The sequence below is a fragment of the Mycteria americana genome, chromosome 15 (genome assembly GCF_035582795.1).
Source record: "Mycteria americana isolate JAX WOST 10 ecotype Jacksonville Zoo and Gardens chromosome 15, USCA_MyAme_1.0, whole genome shotgun sequence".
Taxonomy (NCBI): Eukaryota; Metazoa; Chordata; class Aves; order Ciconiiformes; family Ciconiidae; genus Mycteria; species Mycteria americana.
This window is the reverse complement of record NC_134379.1, coordinates 6275411-6293323: the sequence shown is the minus strand read 5'-3', so window position 1 is coordinate 6293323 and position 17913 is coordinate 6275411. Positions and strand designations below refer to the sequence as shown.

At 39.1% G+C, this 17913-nt stretch overlaps 1 protein-coding gene across 1 annotated transcript; it reads left to right on the top strand.

Annotated features, from left to right (window-relative positions):
- Positions 1-219: 219 nt before the first annotated feature.
- Positions 220-13123, top strand: SLC13A2 (solute carrier family 13 member 2). Its single transcript, XM_075517803.1, has 12 exons — positions 220-321; positions 3554-3682; positions 4030-4166; positions 5232-5456; positions 6355-6543; positions 6769-6891; positions 7811-8032; positions 8135-8232; positions 8810-8931; positions 10966-11127; positions 12088-12225; positions 12992-13123. The coding sequence occupies exons 1-12, from the start codon at positions 220-222 to the stop codon at positions 13121-13123; spliced, it is 1779 nt and encodes a 592-aa protein (XP_075373918.1).
- Positions 13124-17913: the final 4790 nt, after the last annotated feature.

Here is a 17913-nt window from a genome sequence, read left to right as displayed (position 1 = left end):
CCTGGATTTACCAGTGCTCAGGAAGATTGTCTTAAGAAAGTTCCTGGTCTGACACTCTTTTACTGTCCCCTCCCTTCTTTGTTCTCTTCCTTCTTTCTCTGATTACAGTTCCAAAAACAACACCCAGCCTCCTGAGGTCAATGGTTAATATTCCCGAGTGCTTATATAGTCTGCAGCAGCAGACCTCAGACCTTTCAGCACTGGGCTAGCTCCAGCACCATGGCTGGCTTCTTGCAGATGACTTTAGCCTTCAGGAAATACCTGATCATAGTGTTGGTACCCCTTTTGTTTCTCCCTCTGCCTCTGGCTGTTCCTACCAAGGTAAGAACTTTTAAAATCGAATTTGAGAGCCGAATCTCCAAATCTCTCCTTAGAGCTGCTCCTTTTAAGTGACAGATCTGAAGAGAACGTACAGATCCTTTCTCAGAGGCGCTTCCTTCATTTATTGCTTGAAGATCTTTTTTTTCTGAGCAGACCCCTTTGACTACTGATAGTGGGGGAATACAAAAGCAATAGGACATAGATGGAGGAACAGATACACCTGTGATTTCATATTCTAGAATAATGTTCAGTCGCATGCAATTTTGTAACTTTTGCTTTGCATCTAACTGATTTAGCAAAGGACTTTCTAAGCTGAAGCTCATAGGTGTGAACCTAAGTTACAATCTAAGGCTCAATTTTAATCCCCCTTCTGATTTTCTAAAAGTATCCAGTCCACATCCTCTTTTAATTTTTTCCTTGTTGTCATTGCCAGATAGAAGAGGCATTTTTCTTGGCCAGATGGACAAGGTATTCTAATACATAAGGACAAAATAATATGTATTTCACTCTTTTTTTAGCATATGTCTGTAAGAATCTTTCCAAACGATTTAAAATTTAAAATGTCAAGTTTTGGAAGACACCTTGCTTAGGATTCCTTCAGAAAAAGTTAACTACAAAAACCTGTAGTAGTGGGACAGGTATTTCTGAGACATCAATCATTTAAATACAGCACTGTGAGCAGGCAGACTGCCAGTGTTCTGCTGCTTCTTCACTCTGGCTTATTTCTCCCACTCCCAATCTCTTAATGCAGACAGATCTAATCTCTGGTCTTCATGACAGAGCTCAGACAGGTCTAAGCTCTTCTCTTACTACAGTCCCAGCATCATTAAATAGCTAGTCCCAACCTACCTCTCCTGTCACTGCTCTTTGGATGTCAAGTCCTAGCTCTGTCCTCTGGTCTCTGCCTGCCTGTCTCCCAGTCCCTGCTGACTCCCAGTTTCTGGTCTCCTTCGCCAAGCTTCCCTCTTCACTTCACTAGCTCTTCGCTGTCTTTTTGTGCAGCCTGCCCCAAAGCTCCTTCTTCCTCACAGCTCTTTTTCTGAGTGTTATCAGAGACTTCAGAGCTATGACCAAAGGATTGCAAGCAAGAATGATAGAGTGGCACTGGCTTGAGGTGAAATGTGGTAACTCATCAGGCGTGTCCTCCTATTCCCTTGCTATGCAAATAAAATAGCTTAAACTATCACTTAAAAGCTTACTAAGAAGAAAAACAGAAAAAGTACTTTTTTGCTAGTTAACTTTTCATAGGCAAAAGAGTTACTGAAGTTAAAAGAGATCTGGATCAGAAAAGTTCTAAGGTGCCAGAGATTTTTTTTTTTTTTTTGTCCTGAGGCCACGAGTTCAAACTTCCTTGCCAAACTTCTAAGAGTCATTGTTACCATACAATAAGTCCTTGGTATGCCTGTGGAATGATTTGGCAGTCTTGGTTCGGTTCCTCTTTGAAAATTACTCTCTCTGGTTTCTATGTACTCAGCTACAACACAAAATTTCAAAAGGTCCTGGACTTTCCCCTTTGCAATCTGTAAGATTTCTTGCGTTAGAATTGCGCATGGTGGTACTGCTAAGCAGGAAAAGCTGGTACCTCAGCATGCAGAGCTGTAAGCGGACAACTTACAGGATGGAATTTCACATTTTTCTATTCTGTTGAGCTATTAACCTGCCCTATAATGACATAGCACTGGACACTAAACTATTACAAATGAGGGCAGACAATGCTAAAGATTTTGTCTCAAGGCAGAGGAATGTCCTTACAGGACAACCGACTTTGTGAAAAGCCTTATTCCAGCTTTTACTGTGAGCCTGTTCACAGCAGGCTGGAAGAGAATAGCACTGTGCCTATGATATATGTTCCAAAGCCCCGCTAGGGTCTCTCAAAAGGCACCCACTGGCGTCTCTTAATAACAAAAATGGGAAAAAAAGGATCATCAAAATGAAAAATTGCTTTCAGTGCTTGACGGGATGTATAATTGAGGTTCTTACTGCTCTCATTCAAAAATAAGGCTCGAAAAGGTATGCTTTCATCTCTTCATGAATCTCTTTCAGCTTTACTTCTCCAACCCTGCTGCTTTGGTAATTTACCACCTAGATCGCTATCTTCTTTCTCCAGAATATTCAGCTCCCCTGTTCATCCTTTCCCTTCACCAGCTCTGTAACTTCCATGCCATGTTCAGAAGTCCTGAACATGTTCTAAAGCATCACAAGTTTGATCCTGCCAGCCACTGTTCCAGCTCCTTGGTTTACTTCTCTATAATCTGGCCATTACCATTTCCATCTCTTCATTGTTTTCTCAATAAGCATTACTACATTTTCATTCATTCATTTCATTCAGTATATTTTAGTGGACATCCTTGATCCAAGACCACACAACCACTTTTTTCTTCCTTTGGATTTGCTGGCACCCATTATTGTGCTAGTTCCAAAATGAGAAAGACACTATAACCTGTAATGTTACTTTTCCTTGCTTTCTTCATCAGCCCAGCCATAGGAAAATCTGTGATGACACATTATTTTGACTCTTTTGAGTGTATGGGACTGAGTTAAATATTTTTACATAAAAATTGAAGTGATTGTCCAAAGCAGAAGTAAATCAATGTTTTCTCAGAAAGACAGTACATGAAATAGGGGATCATACTTTTTTCAAAGAAACAAGTCAAAGCCAGTGGAAGCTGAAACTGATCTGTGACCAGCTTGTCAGTGAGCCTTTCAAAGTCTGTACTAAGCTAAAAATCCAATGAAAAATAGATAAAAGTATTTAGAGTACAAGGAATCCAGGCTGTTGAAATTAGTTGGGGTTCATCTGGGCCATGTCCTGAAACATGCAGAGAAAAAGGTGGAGAAACCTTGACTGGATCAGTAACTATTTCTGCAACTCAAAGGAAGATATATATAAAAAGAAAATACCACCATCAGCAAAATCAAGACGTCTGTGCAGGGACTACCAATTCCTTATCACGAAAGGTTCAAAGTCATCAATTTGTTTCTTTTCCTAAGTTTCTTGGTTTTCCCCATTGGAGGCCCCAGTCTTTTCCTCACAGTTCTGACAAGGTTGTTGAATAGTTTTTCATTTGATTAGGATCTGCATAGGTAGGAGGATAGATGGGAGAGAAAGATAGAAAATAACCTTTTCCCAAATCCCTTTATCAGGCAATGAATATAATTATGGGCTGTTGCCTTCTCAAGCCTAAGTGGGACATACAGTCTGTTCTGATTGCACGTACTCTTCTTCTGTCAGGAGGCCCGATGTGGTTATGTTATCATAGTGATGGCACTGTTTTGGTGCACGGAAGCCTTGCCGTTGGCTGTCACCGCTCTCTTTCCTGTCCTGCTGTTCCCGCTAATGAATATCATGGATTCAACAACAGTAAGAGATCTTACTCTATACATGTTTGCCTATGTATTTATTGGTCAGCTTCTCTTATTCTGCGATTATTTCCAGGGTGATTTCCAGAGTGTGGTGCAAAGAAGAGAAAATTGCACTATTGTTACACAGGGAATTGTCTGTCCTCTCCATGGAAGAGAACCTGCATGAGCCTAGAGTGAACTGTGGGTGGAGCTGCTAATCTGAAATCAAAACAAATTCACTGTTTAGATGCAATCCATAGTTACTGCGTGCTAATGTCTTTGGGACAAGATCCTCCCTCAGAAAGTGCCTTCTCTCTAAACATTGGCTTCTTGTCACTATTTTCTCTCCCTTGTTCCATGTTACAGGTCTGTGGGGAGTATTTGAAGGACACAAATATGCTTTTTATTGGGGGACTGCTGATGGCCATCGCTATTGAGAAATGGCACCTACACAAGCGCGTTGCTCTGCGGGTCTTGCTTATCACTGGTGTCAGACCAGCCCTGTGAGTAACTGTCATGAAAACGCTGTGGGATAAAGGGCTTCATGGCATTAGTTCTTATCTCAGAGTTGCCCGTAGTGTCCTATGTGATCTGCAAATCATATCCTACAAATGCTTTTCTACAGTCCAAGTGAGTTAGTGCCTGGGAAAACCTTGCAAATGGGGATCCTTTGATGTGTTACAGACCTGGTGCCTCTTTTTTGAATTCCAAATGGCTTTAGGTGAAGAAATAGCAACAAGAGAGTCAATTCTGAAAAGACAAGGGTGCTGCTAGGCTTGGCCAGAAGCACAGTTTTAGACAATCAGGAAAGACTACAGCTGAAACACAGAAAACATACTCTCTGTTACACTGATTGCAAAGAGAAGAGAAAATATGGGGATGCTTGTTTTAAAAACAACAAATGTTTACCAGACTAGAACTTTAAGCTATGCAGAGGCTACATGGTCCTATTTAATTTGTCTCAGATCATGAGAAGAGAGAATACTGAAGGAAATTACAAAGCAATAGAATAAAAATGCATACAAGATAAAGCCCTTTTCATCTAATATATAATCTACATCTCATCTAAAGAATAATTTTGAGACAAATAACATAGTAATACTGAAACAAGGATTAGAATTTTATATGAGTAAGAAGAGAATCTTAAATGACAGAGGTGGGATAAAATTACAAAAAAAGAGATCATCTTCCTTACGGCTTAAACTGATTGCCATTTGGAATCAAATTCAGTTGCAATTTCTCTTCAAAGTATATTATAATACATTAATATGTGTTATTGAGGTGATATGTCTTCCTCAGAAGCATGCAGAATAAGCAGGATACTGACTAGATAAACTGTTTGCTCCAAAATACCTGCTCCCACTTTCCTAGTCATAGGAATGTAAAAGCACAATTGGCTGAAATTGCAAAAAGAAAAATTTATGTTAAATCTCACTGTGACCGGACTAGGGTAAGAGGAAGTGCTAGGTGTGAATTGCTAAGCATTTTCCAAACCCAGCGTTTGTAACCAAAGCTTTGTAACAAAAAAAGGGCATTGCAGCGCCGAGTTCTGAACCTTTTCATTTCAGACTTCTCATGGGTTTCATGATTGTGACTGCCTTCCTGTCGATGTGGATCAGCAATACTGCCACCACTGCCATGATGGTCCCAATAGCACAAGCAGTGTTGGAACAGTTGCACAAGTCAGAAATGGAGTCTCGCACAACTGGGCAAGCGTCTGAAAATGTCAATAAAGCCTTTGAACTGCAGGAAGAGACACCTAAACCAGATAGCTCCAAAGAAACAGAGGAAAAAGGTGAGTGGGTTATGGGTGTCTTTCTCTTTGGGATAATGGAGGATGACCTGATGCCTTCTTCACCGTCTTTACAGTTACTAGTAAATTCTAAAAGAATGTACCTAAAGCATCCTGTCTGTACCACACAGCATTTATGAGGCTCTTCCATGAACCAGACAAAAGCACAGTAAGATCTACTGACTTGGCTGAAGTTAGAAATAGATTGAAAATACGAAGCGGTAACTAATCAATAAAACAACAAAATGTATAAATTCTCCATTAGCTGAAGCCTTTACATTAGGCTTGATATTTCCCTGTATATTTATGTTAGTTCAATTATTATCTACTGTGTAACTTATCTAATAACAGGGAATTTCCGAGGAAAAATTCCTGGCCTATTTCATGCCAGAAGGTTAGGGATTAAAATGATCTTTCTAATCCAAAAATATACAATCATGCAACAATATCTCTTTACCAGCTGTCTCACCCTCTTCCCATCTTTGAGACAACTCAAGTGTTTCTGAATGTAAATCTCCGTGCCAGCAGTCAGGTGCTGGTACAGAACAAGTTCCCTTCGGTCCAACCCCTCTGACTCTGTTGTACCTCCCTGAATTCTTGCCTCTCTCCTTCCCATGTGCAGTTCAGACATTGCCCTAGTTCACCGAGGAGTGTCAGCATTATGTTTGGACTTTATCACACGTTTCAAATTCTATTCCTCTGAAAAACTGCTCTGTATCAAGACAATCAGTGAAAACAGACAGAAGATCAAAGAATTAACAATGCCATCCTTAAAATGAGGAATTCTGGCTCCTTCAGCTTTGAGTCCATTGTGTCCTAGCCTTGAAATACTGAATTACGCAGGCACAAGATCTCTTCCTATCCAATCTAGCTTCTTTAACTCTTTTGTTCCTGTCTTGGGACCTAGGTAATAGTCATGTCCTGACAGTCGAGGAAGACAGAAAGAGAAATGAAAATCTGCTAGAGGACAAACACAAGGAATTCTGCAAGGGAATGTCTCTCTGTATTTGTTACTCAGCCAGTATTGGAGGGATTGCAACTCTGACTGGGACAACGCCAAATCTGGTACTGCAAGGACAAATTGATGAGTAAGTCTGGTTGAATTTGGGATTACATACCCACTAAACTGCATCATTCTGCTACAGCTGACTTCCAGCCAACACAGAGAAGGAAAATATAAATTTGGTAACTTTGTTGGGAAGTTAGCTTCTCTTCCTTAGTGGGCCTCACAGTACCTCCTCTTTTCTGAATCATTAATGAAATACAAAGAGAGTGCAGAATTTTGGACACTAACAGCCATCTACATTTTATAGGCTCTTTCCTAACAATGGCAATATCATCAACTTTGCCTCTTGGTTCTCCTTTGCCTTCCCCACTATGATCGTGTTACTGGTTTTGACGTGGATTTGGCTGCAGATACTGTACTTGGGCTTTAAGTAAGTACTCTTTACACACTGTAATGCAGCTGACAGGCCTGTTAGCAAGTACTCATTACATGTTGTAACACAAGTGATACTTTTATTGATGAACCTATACTCAAAAGACAGCAAGGGACAAAGCCCTCACGTACAACAGAGACTAGCAGAACAGCATACTACGTATTTGTTAAAATACCGCAACCTTTTCTCCAAGGAACCTGATCAAATCCCAGCTAAATATACTCTGTAGCTGAAAACAGGAAGTTATAACTGCGTAACACCTGTTCTGCAGCATTGCTTTCATGTCCTGAAAGACTGTTGTGCTTCAAACCAGGAAAATTATTTCTACATATAGCTGGTAAATACCTTTGTGACGAGAATTGCTACAGACCTAGAGGATTAGTATTGTGCCAGTTCCCAATGCTAATTACCCTGTACAACCGGCTTGCGCTACCTGTTTAATACTTAGCCTATCACTTTTGTATTATCCCCAACCTCCTTTCTTTTAAATGGAAAGAGCTCTGCAATACCTGCAATGGTAGATTTGTCTTCAAATTCCTCTTCTAAAATTCTCCTTTTCTGTAATTTTAAAAAGCTTGGCAACTGTTTACTTCCTGGTGATCATATAGCTTTGTCGATCACAAACATTGTCATTATTCCCCCGCGTGTCCAGACAGCACACCTGTTTATGTTTAGATCATGAGCTTTTAGGGGTAGGAAGCTTCTCTTTGATCATCTTGGCAGTACACAGTACAACGCAGTTACTATCTAACACCTATGGCTGCTGATGCTATGATAGTAATTTATATATAATTTCCATATGCATATATAAATACATATATCTAAAAGACAATATGACTGAGTATAAAATTTGGATTCTTAACTCTGAGGATATCTGGCAAATTTCTCTGATATGTCTTGTCCATTTTTTTTCTAGTTTTCAGAAGAATTTTGGTTGTGCTGCAAACGCCTCTGCAAAGGCTAAGGAGCAACGGGCCTATGACATTATCAAGGAAGAGAGCAAGAAATTGGGCTCAATTAAATTTGCAGAAATAGCAGTTCTGATCCTCTTCGTACTACTGGTACTGCTCTGGTTTACAAGAGAACCTGGTTTCATACCAGGTTGGGCAACAGTTCTTTTCAACAAAAACGATACAAGGTATCACCACTTTTCCTCCTTACTTTGAATAAAAATGGAGTAGGCTAGATTTCATAAAGATGAAGACACGGCTAAACTAAATTTCTGACTGATCTATTGCAGCTATGTCACTGATGCTACAGTTGCCATCTTCATTTCAATTTTGTTATTCATCATCCCTTCCAACATTTCTAACAATGACAGAGATAAACAACAAACAGGTAAGTTTACTGAAGGCATCAAAAAATCAACTGTTAGAATAGGTACCCGGGAAGTTTTATATTTTAGATTTACAAAGGAAATTTCAAACATTAATCAAGATTTCAAACTGTGCTTCCTGCATAGCTACAGCTGTATGCTTTAGGCTAGACAAGGCATATTTCCCATAAAAGTTTCTTGTAATTTAAGTAGGAAACTCTTATCCCAGCAGTGTCCCAGACTCTCGTATACACATATGTAAAAGCTTCTGAAGATGGAGTCTTCAGGAGAGAATACATGACTCTACAGAAACACATACAGTTCTGCAGATATGTTGCCATGCTTTTAACTCACTCTCGCCTTTATTCTACTATGCCTCTTGGAGCAGCTACAGATCATTCATTAGTATTTTTGCAAGTCAAGTTTTAAAATCTTTGTTGATGAGGCTCCCATCATTTGCTTTAGGAGATAGTTCCACAGTCTACTTGATCTTGCTGACACAAGCGTTTCCTGATGTTCAGACTAAACTCGCCTCCCACCAAGAAGTCCTCCTTTCTTTGGAGGATGTAACACGGCTTACAAAATATTTTTGGATTTTAGGCAGCAAGCCAAAGATCCGAGCACCTCCAGCTCTCTTGGACTGGAACACAGTTCACCAGAAAATGCCATGGAACATTGTGTTTCTGCTGGGAGGTGGCTTTGCCTTAGCCAAAGGCAGTGAGGTAACATTCCTCTGCTTACCTGCTATTTGTGTCTTCCTGGGTCTTTTCTGTCGTGCTTTTCATGCGTGCTCTCCCAGAACGCAAGAGGGCATGCTGGTAGCACCAAACACATTTCCTCAGCTAGTGGCAGTAGGACAGACTTCACCATCTTTAGGAGGAGTGATTAGAACAAATCTTTGTTGCCTATGCAACTGGGATCGTACTACCGATCAAGGCAGCATGATTAACTGTGTTTCTAAAGAAGTGGATGATTAAGAAACTACCCCAATACATTAAAGGTTCTATTAAATAAAACTTAACTGATGTGGCAAGTATGAGGAGATATGTGCCCAGGATGTGTCCCCAAACTATTTCAAACAAACTACTTATGGAAATATGGTTTAAATTAAACTACTAAAAAACACACGTAGAGCTAGCTAGAGAACCTTCAGGAGCAGATAAAAACATCTGGCTGTCAAACTGAAGGATGTACTGAGGTACTTCTGCAGGCATCTGCCAGGAGTCCAGGGCTACAAATTATTTTTCAGTAATTACTTAGATGATGGAACAGACAATACATTTATTAAATCTGTAGACAATAAACAAATTGGAAAAGGCTTCAAATGCCTGAAATTACTAGTTTAGAATTCAAAGATCACAATGACCTCTAAAAGTGTTTCTAGAAAACAAGGATGCAACTCAATATGGGAAATAGGAAGAAATAACCAAGTCTCAGAAATGCAAGATGTGGAAATGACTGGATAAGTTTTAAAGCTGCTCATGCACTTTATTCTAGTCAATATTTTTATATTGCTACTGAGAAAAAGCAAACAACTGGAAACCATAGGTAGGACCATCATATATAAGACATGTAAATATAATCCTTCCACTCAGGACTGGTAAATCCTCAGGTACAGTAATGTATTCAGTTTTGGGTATCAGTCTTCAACAACATGTGGGCTATATGAAAAAAGTTTAGAGGAAGGTAGTAAGAATGATTGGATCTCTGGGAAACATGTTTGGAAAAGCAAAGATTCAAGAAATTACATTAAGTTTTCTAGAATAAGTCATCAAATATATAAAAGCTGCTGCAGAAAGGAAAATAGTACACTTTTTCATATTCTGATGGTGCTAAAGGGCTTAAATTGCAGCAAAGGAGATTTAGATTAAGCAGTAGGAAAATGTTCCAACTGTAAAGATAGTTAAGCACTTGAAAAAAATATCTGGGGAGATTTTGGAAATTTCACTGCTAGGGATTTTTAACAACAAGTTTGAAAAACATCTATCTAGGTAGAATTTAGGTAGAGCTGATCCTGCCCTAGCATAGGGAATTAGACTAGTCCTTTCAAGATAGATTCCAGCCCTCCTGTGAGATAGCACTTTTCAATGTCAGAAGAGACAGGTTGAAGTAGCCAAGATATGAAATAGGGAGGACATGAAGAAGAACAGTGGTTGCAAAACAGTAAGAAAGCTAGGCCATAATGCATGAAGAAGCAAGACAGGCACAGTTAGGATATGTTCTCTTGAGAAAAACAGCTGAATAATAATGATGCCCAAACTACAGCCCAGAATAATAGGGATGATGCTGGTATTTTTCAGTGACTGAGAAGGATGAAAGGTATGAAAAGCTTCAGGTAGTTGATCAAGATCCCAGACAATGTGATGAAATTACATTAAATTGCTAGAGTATCTGCTAAGATACATGAAAGTATTTTAGAAAGTGAGTTCAAAGATCTTTGTTTAGATTAAAAAAAAGCCTCAAATATTGATCATGTACAACTAATGGCCTGGACAGAGAGACAATTATTTGCTATCAATAACACTGTAAATGTAGTATCTTCTTCTTTCCAATTCTTTGGAAGGCAAAGCACATTTATTTTTGTTTAACCTACTGAATTATCATGTCTATGAGCATTGCCTCTTACATGTTTTTCTACAGAAAGCAGTTTGTATGAGAAGTCCTATAAGAAGGGAAGGTAGAATTGGTATGGACTGTGATGTGGCTATTTTCTTCTCCATACTACTATCTTGACAGACCTCTTTCCTTTGTTACAGGAATCTGGTCTGTCTTCATGGTTAGGTAGCAAACTGACTCCTCTGCAGCAAATCCCTCATCCAGCTATTGCTCTCCTGTTGTGTCTCCTTGTTGCCACTTTCACTGAGTGCACCAGCAATGTGGCCACCACCACCCTCTTTCTCCCTATTCTGGCTTCAATGGTAAGTTCCAGCGTTTCAAAATACTCTTATAAGGACAGTTTTCAACTATTCTCCAAGCATACATCTGCTCAATGATAAAAACTAACTGGCTGACATAGCCAAGCACTGGTTCATGTATCGAATCAGGCATACAAGACTTAAAATATATATATATTTATGTGCATGCATATATATTCACACACACTGTGCTTAGTTCAACCTTTCTAAAATCATTGCTGGTGAAAAGTAAAGGGATTAAATTCATTGGCATATTAGACTTTGCCTTCTGGTCTAAACAACCTCATGAGGTCACTGCCAGCTGTACTTGTTTTTTCCTATTTGTTCTGCATAGAGACAGCAACAGCATTTGCTTCCCTGCAACATTCCATTACTGTATTTCACTCTGACCACTAGCCTTCCAGAAGTCTCTGAAGGTGATAGCATTAGTCAAGCTCTATGACCTAATTCAGACTTTTCCATTTCCATAGAAGATTCCTGTTGCTGGGGTAGACATAGTTCTGCAGTGTGAAAAGCTGGTTCCAGATAGAAACTGGAATAAGCTCCACCAAAATCTTTTTGCACAGACTTCAGCTAACCCCTAAACTGATCCACTCACCTTCAGAGTTTGGGCTACCCTGTTTCCCCTGATAATTTAATTTTGTTCTTAGCCAGTTTGAAGCCACTCTACATTTTTTCCTGGTTTCAGAGTTGACTACAACCATTATTATTAATTTATACTGCAGCAGTGATCAGATTCCACAGTCAGGAACAGAAAGCACTGACCACAAAATCAATTCTTGCATTTGCTGCATAAAGGCACTGTCTAGAAGTTTCTAAAGCAAAACCAAAATATGAGTGGCTGCAGTGTTTGTGAAAGAATGAGGTTTCTGACATGGACAAATACAATCAGTCTTCTGCAAAAAGATTTCTATGCATTTTTGTATCTCAAAACCATCATCTTTGCTCTCCCTTCTCACACAGGCTGAAGCGATCTGCCTCAATCCACTCTATGTCATGCTGCCCTGTACACTTGCTGCATCGTTGGCGTTCATGCTCCCAGTGGCCACTCCTCCTAATGCCATTGTCTTCTCATATGGACAACTCAAGGTTATAGATATGGTGAGCAAAAGCACATTCTTTTCAGAATTTTCATCCCTAGTTTTGATCTTTCCTTTTTCTAATATTGGTTCTTTTTGAAAGAGTGTTAGAAAACTCACTGTACTCAGCTAAAGTCAAATGGAAAGAAGAACATACATGTGTGAATTAATAAAGGGTCACGCTGACTCTAGTATATACACAGAACCTTAAAAGATGCTGTTGAGCTTTTGAAAAACACCCAAGGCCTCTTGAAGATATTCCAACAAGAGCTTGCTGTTAATGAGAAATGGCAACTGTTCCGAAAGCCTGAATGTAGATCATAAGGATGTCAAAGAGACCTATCATCTGGACCCTCCTTCTGCAGGGACTAGGGGAAAGCCTAGCACGTCTCACTAGGCTGCCCTGATGCCCCTTCTCAATATGTTAAGGCAAGATGGATAAGGATGCCATGTCTCTTGATGACTTTTCTAATTTATAACTGATCCAAGAAGAAATCCAAAGTAACATTAGAGACAGATACCAGGTCAGAAGAGAAAGTCCTACTACATAAGTGGATTAAAAGGATTTCAGGACTTCTAGTTTAAGAGTTTTATCCAATGGAAACTCATTTTCCCTTAATACAAATTATATTTGTGAAGAAAACCAGCTTAAATGTGATTTGATGGAGTTCTGATGGAGTTGTGAAAAGAGGCCAAAGAGAAAGTCTAACCATACAAACAATCCTAATCAGCAGGGAAGGAAAAAAGTACTCAGTTCAACTAATAATGTTTCTCTTTTATAATTCTAGGCCAAAGCTGGGTTTGTACTCAACATTCTAGGAGTTCTGACGATAACTCTAGCCATCAACACCTGGGCTTCATCTTTGTTTCAACTGCAAACTTTCCCATCTTGGGCAAATAGGACAGGTACATGCCCGTAATATGGAGAGGCAAGGGAACGAACAACTGTTTCTGTTAGAACTGCAATGAGAGCAAGACTATCATCTACACAAGTTTTGCTGGGGCAGTGGTTAAGAGACAGGCCTGTTCTGTGGAAAAGGACAAGCCACCTACAAGCAAAATCATTCAGTTGATAACAGCAATAAAATTGCCTAAAAGTGCTGTTTAGCAGGCAATTTTGTTACCCCAGCAGTAAGACAAGGTAACCTTTGGCTTTTCAACTGTTCCAGGTATCTTTAGATTTTCTGTCTCAGCAGGGGTAGATTTTCCCCAAGTACTAGCTACATCGCATTTCAAGCTCCACCTGTAACGTCTGAAATCTGCAGTGAGAAAGAAGAGAGATGTGTGTATAAAAAAGGAAGGAAAGAGACTCTACGTACCTGATTTCATGCGTATATCGGTGTATTGTCACAACTAATACGAATATTCACCTGTATATGAGTATACGGGCCTCTGTGTATATGTTCAAAATGTACATGATTGTTATATACTCTATGGGCATTCACAGCAAGGCATGTGTTGGATGATTACAGACAAATCACATACTGTCAGCCCATTCTATTACTTTGAAACATATTTATTTGCTGTCCACTTGTTATGAATGTAAAAGACCATTTTTTCCTAGAATATCTGTCCCATTGTTATTTATGTAAGATTACAGCCTGCAAGGTCATGATAAGAATAGCAATATTCTCTTGAGAAGGGGAGAATCCCTGTGTCCTAAAATATATATGATTGAATTAAAGATTTTTTTTTTATATACCCCCTGTGTTATGGAGATTTTTCCTACTATATATCACTGTTTCTAGTTCTGTCTTCCACGTATCAACTGCTTCTGTGTGCTTCATTAAAATATCTTGAAATAATCGGAGAAGTTAGCATAATTGATTTTCTCTTATCGTTAAAGTATTAATTACTTCATTATTAAGAGTCCAGTTTTCTTGGACTCTCAAAACTAAGATCTTCCTTGTCAAAAGCCCCTAGTACAGTTAAATATTTAATCCCTATTCTGCTGGAGCTGACTTTCAGTAGCACATAGACTCCAATGACCAAAGTGACAAAGATACTGGAATATCCAAAGACACTTTGCCAAATCAAGCACTTAGTACCATAAATGAGGTTGGGTTCAGACAGAGCAGTTATACAATACGTGCCCCTGAAATTTGCGCCAAATGCTTTGTTCTGTTGTTGCCTGCCTAAGTTTTGCACAAAGTCTATTGCATTTCTGAAATCCCACTTGAAACATACTGGTTCAACGAGAGCAAACATGAGTGAATTTCACTCTAAAATAGTATGCACGCTCTTCAAAATCTCCCTTCTTTCTTTCTCTATCCCAATTATTAGGAGACAAGGACAAAGTGCAGTGTACGTTTGATTTATAAAATGTTAGAATTCACTGACCTGCAGTAGTTTCTTTCCAGTTCCAACTGTCAAGACAATTCTGGTATCTGCTGATCACTGATTCCCTTTGCACTGATAACTTCATTGGCCTGACAAGCACAGTTGCTCTGGAAAATCACTCTCCTGGAAAGAACAGTACGGTATTAACCCTTGAGTGGCTTTGAAAGATAGCGTCTTGATTTGACATGTGATAGGGATCCAATAGAATATCCACAGCACAAGAAGGAAGGACATTTATTCTCTTCTGCTAATGAGCTCCTGGGTAATTGATTTCAATCACATAACGACTTGCTCAGGTCACTGCTAAACCACTCACTCTCTTTCCCTTTGCATTTACCTCTATCAAATAACATCCAAATCTGGCTAAATATTTTCGTTACCCTGCTCACCCTGTGTCTGAGTACCTAATAAAATTACAAACTCAAGCAGACGATTTGCTGCAAACCTCTCCCTTCTTTGCTCTTTGTCTACAGCATCAGGGCAGCGCGCATAGCTTTTATTTGCTTTTGTTTTCTTTGAAATACTTGCACATAGTTTACATGTCCTTCTAAATTACTGCTTAGCTAAGCAGGAAATGTTGAATTCTTTTAACATTTCCCATCGGCCCCTCCTTCCAGCCCTTTAAAACTGTGTTATGATTCTTTGAAGTCTTTTCTATTAGTCTACATTATTCAGAGGCTGTGGTGTGCATAAGTACATGTAGGAGCACAGGTGCAATCTTTATGGCAATCTCAAGAAGAAAGAAGAGAGACATCAAGTAGCACAGAGTGTCATGGGGCCAATGCAGTAATGCTGGGTGTTCCATGTTCATTAGCATGTATGAGTATGTAAAGGTTAGAGACTTACCAGAAAACGGCTACAGTGAAAGTTACTCAAGGGGTATACGAATACCCAGCTTCCAGAAGACAACAGGTGAAAAGCTGTAATCTGTAGACAGAGAAGAAAAGCTAGCAATAATACCAGGACATATAGAGAATGGAAGATTTCATTAATAGTTTCCACCTTGAAATGATGGTAGTAGCAAGTACACACTGGGCAGTTTATTGCCTTGGGTGTGTCTGAGCACAGGACTAGTTGAGGTACAGCTAAATATAGCGTGCTTGTGCAAAAACCAGTAACACTATTAAAAATGTTCATAATTTTCTAAGCAAAGCAGGTAGAAAGTGTTTCTAAGCCCCATTATTACACAGATCACCTTTGAAGGGTGGTTCCCCATTATGTTTCCAGATATTGCCCTCAAGGAGTGGCTCTATTTCCCATTGTGCGATCAAATTTCACAATCTTCTGTGAAACTGCCAGCTCAGCACCTGTTGTAGTTAGGTGTGATTTCCAATGCAGCTCTTCATTTCAGAGTTGACACTAAGTTTGCTTTACATAAGAGTTGTAAGTGATAAATTTGTTAATGAGAAGGAGATGTCTACCTTCTTGCCTGCCTTCTCTAAAAAGCAAGTGCTCTACAAAACCACAAAATACAGGTTTCCCACAGTATATGCCAGTGAGTAAGTGGGTGACTCGCAGTCACCTCCTCCATTTTCCCTGGAGTTATGGTGCTGTCTTGCCTTGCCTTGCCCAGACACACGCACACACACACGCAGGCACACGAGTTCTACAGGCACATACATGTACATCTAAGACAATATGAAGGACTTACCCTGGTAAACATATACATTTCTACGACACATGACCACACCAGAAAACCAGATGAATTTTAAGCAGGCTAATACAACAATGAAAATAGCTTACATTTGAGAAAGGCACTTCATCATAAACATCTTGACAGAAATTTGTAAAGTGGCACGTAAGTGATGCAAGGGCCACTTCACCAAGCACTGAAATCATAAACAGACTTAGCAGAACGCATGACAATTTTAAAGCCAAAACAGGATAAAGCCAGCATGTGTTTCTAATCCTGAAGTTGGCTTGGAGAAACCAAAAATTTGCTCGCAGTCACTTAAAAGCTATTAAAGTGAACTTCAAGGAAGCCTTGTTGTATAGCACTGAAACCTTGAAATGTATCTAGATCTTACAGTTTAATGCCTTAGATTTCATTTAAAAAACAAACAAACAAAAAACTGCTTTGAAGGAAGATTTATCATATAATGGACATGAAATAATTCTCAAAAAGATGAAAAATATTTTCAGCAAACAAAATACAAACCAACAGAAACATGAAGGTCCTGTGTTTTATGCAATAGTTGTCATCATGTATGTAAATATTGACCTTTCTCCAGAAGCTGTAAGAGTAGTTCCACTCTTGTCCCTGGAGGTAATTCTTCCTCAGATAACTATGGCATGTTGGCAGCACTGTGCATCTTAGTGCAAAACTCCAACTCTCTCCATTTGGCATATTTGTTCTAGGACTACAACTCTCTGCTCTCAATTAGCATATTGGTTTTAGTGTTTGCAAAAGCAGAAACAGAATTTAGAATTTCGGCAATGATGAGTAACCAAATAAAGAACAGAAAATAGAAATACAAGGACTTAGGAAATATGTAACTTTAAATCATCAAGGAATTTCACAACCCTCAATTTTTTTCCAACACGGAACCAATAAAACTATTTACAATTTGATTCACTGAACTTTATGATTTGAGTTAGTACCAATCAAGGTGCCAAAGTCTGGAAATGAAGTGGTTTGAATATACTAATCACCTGGTGTCCAAAATAACAACTGTTTAATAGAACTTAATCACTACTGTCAATGCTGTGCCTTTTCTCCTATTAAAGAAACATTTAATATTATTTATCCTTTAATCATACCAACAGACCGAAACGTCAAGTTGCTATTTAGGATGTACAGATGCTCTTGCAATGTGCCATCTAGTGGCTGCAGACACTCTACCAGGGCATGCCCAAAGTTCCCAAATCCAGGCCAAGCACCTTGTCTGGTGTTGACCTTCCTTGGAAAACACCCTTAAATAGCTAAGGGGGAAGTAATGGAACAAGAGGAACTCTTTTCAAAGGCAGCGCTTGACAGCATAGCTGCAAAATTAATAAAATTGATTCAAGTTGTCGAAAAGGAAAAAAAATCCAAGGCACAAACTAACTTGAAAATAGAGAAGGAACAGAACAGTTAATTCAAGGGTTCAACCCTTACATATTGTTATGTATGATTTAGACCAGACCAGATGCAACTGCTTCAAAGCTCAGAACTTGTATGCCTGTGTAAGGTATCTATCTTGATAAAGCATTAGTCGTGACTACTCTTAGATGACACTGTACTTGAAATATTAAGTATGATCAACTAAAACATCAAAGCTTTACTCTGCTTCAAGTTTATACTATTCAGCCAACTTCAGATTAGTATTAAGGTTCACTCGCCAACCTAGCAGCATTACAGGAATTTCCTCACTTCCCTTGATCCCTGTCC

Bases quoted from the DNA above. Each gene is read 5' to 3' on its own strand.
- SLC13A2 (XM_075517803.1), top strand. From the start codon at position 220: ATGGCTGGCTTCTTGCAGATGACTTTAGCCTTCAGGAAATACCTGATC. The intron at 5,457-6,354 runs AGGTGAGTGGGT...GTTCCTGTCTTG, and splicing joins TCCAAAGAAACAGAGGAAAA to GGACCTAGGTAATAGTCATG. The intron at 11,128-12,087 runs GTAAGTTCCAGC...CTTCTCACACAG, and splicing joins TCCCTATTCTGGCTTCAATG to GCTGAAGCGATCTGCCTCAA.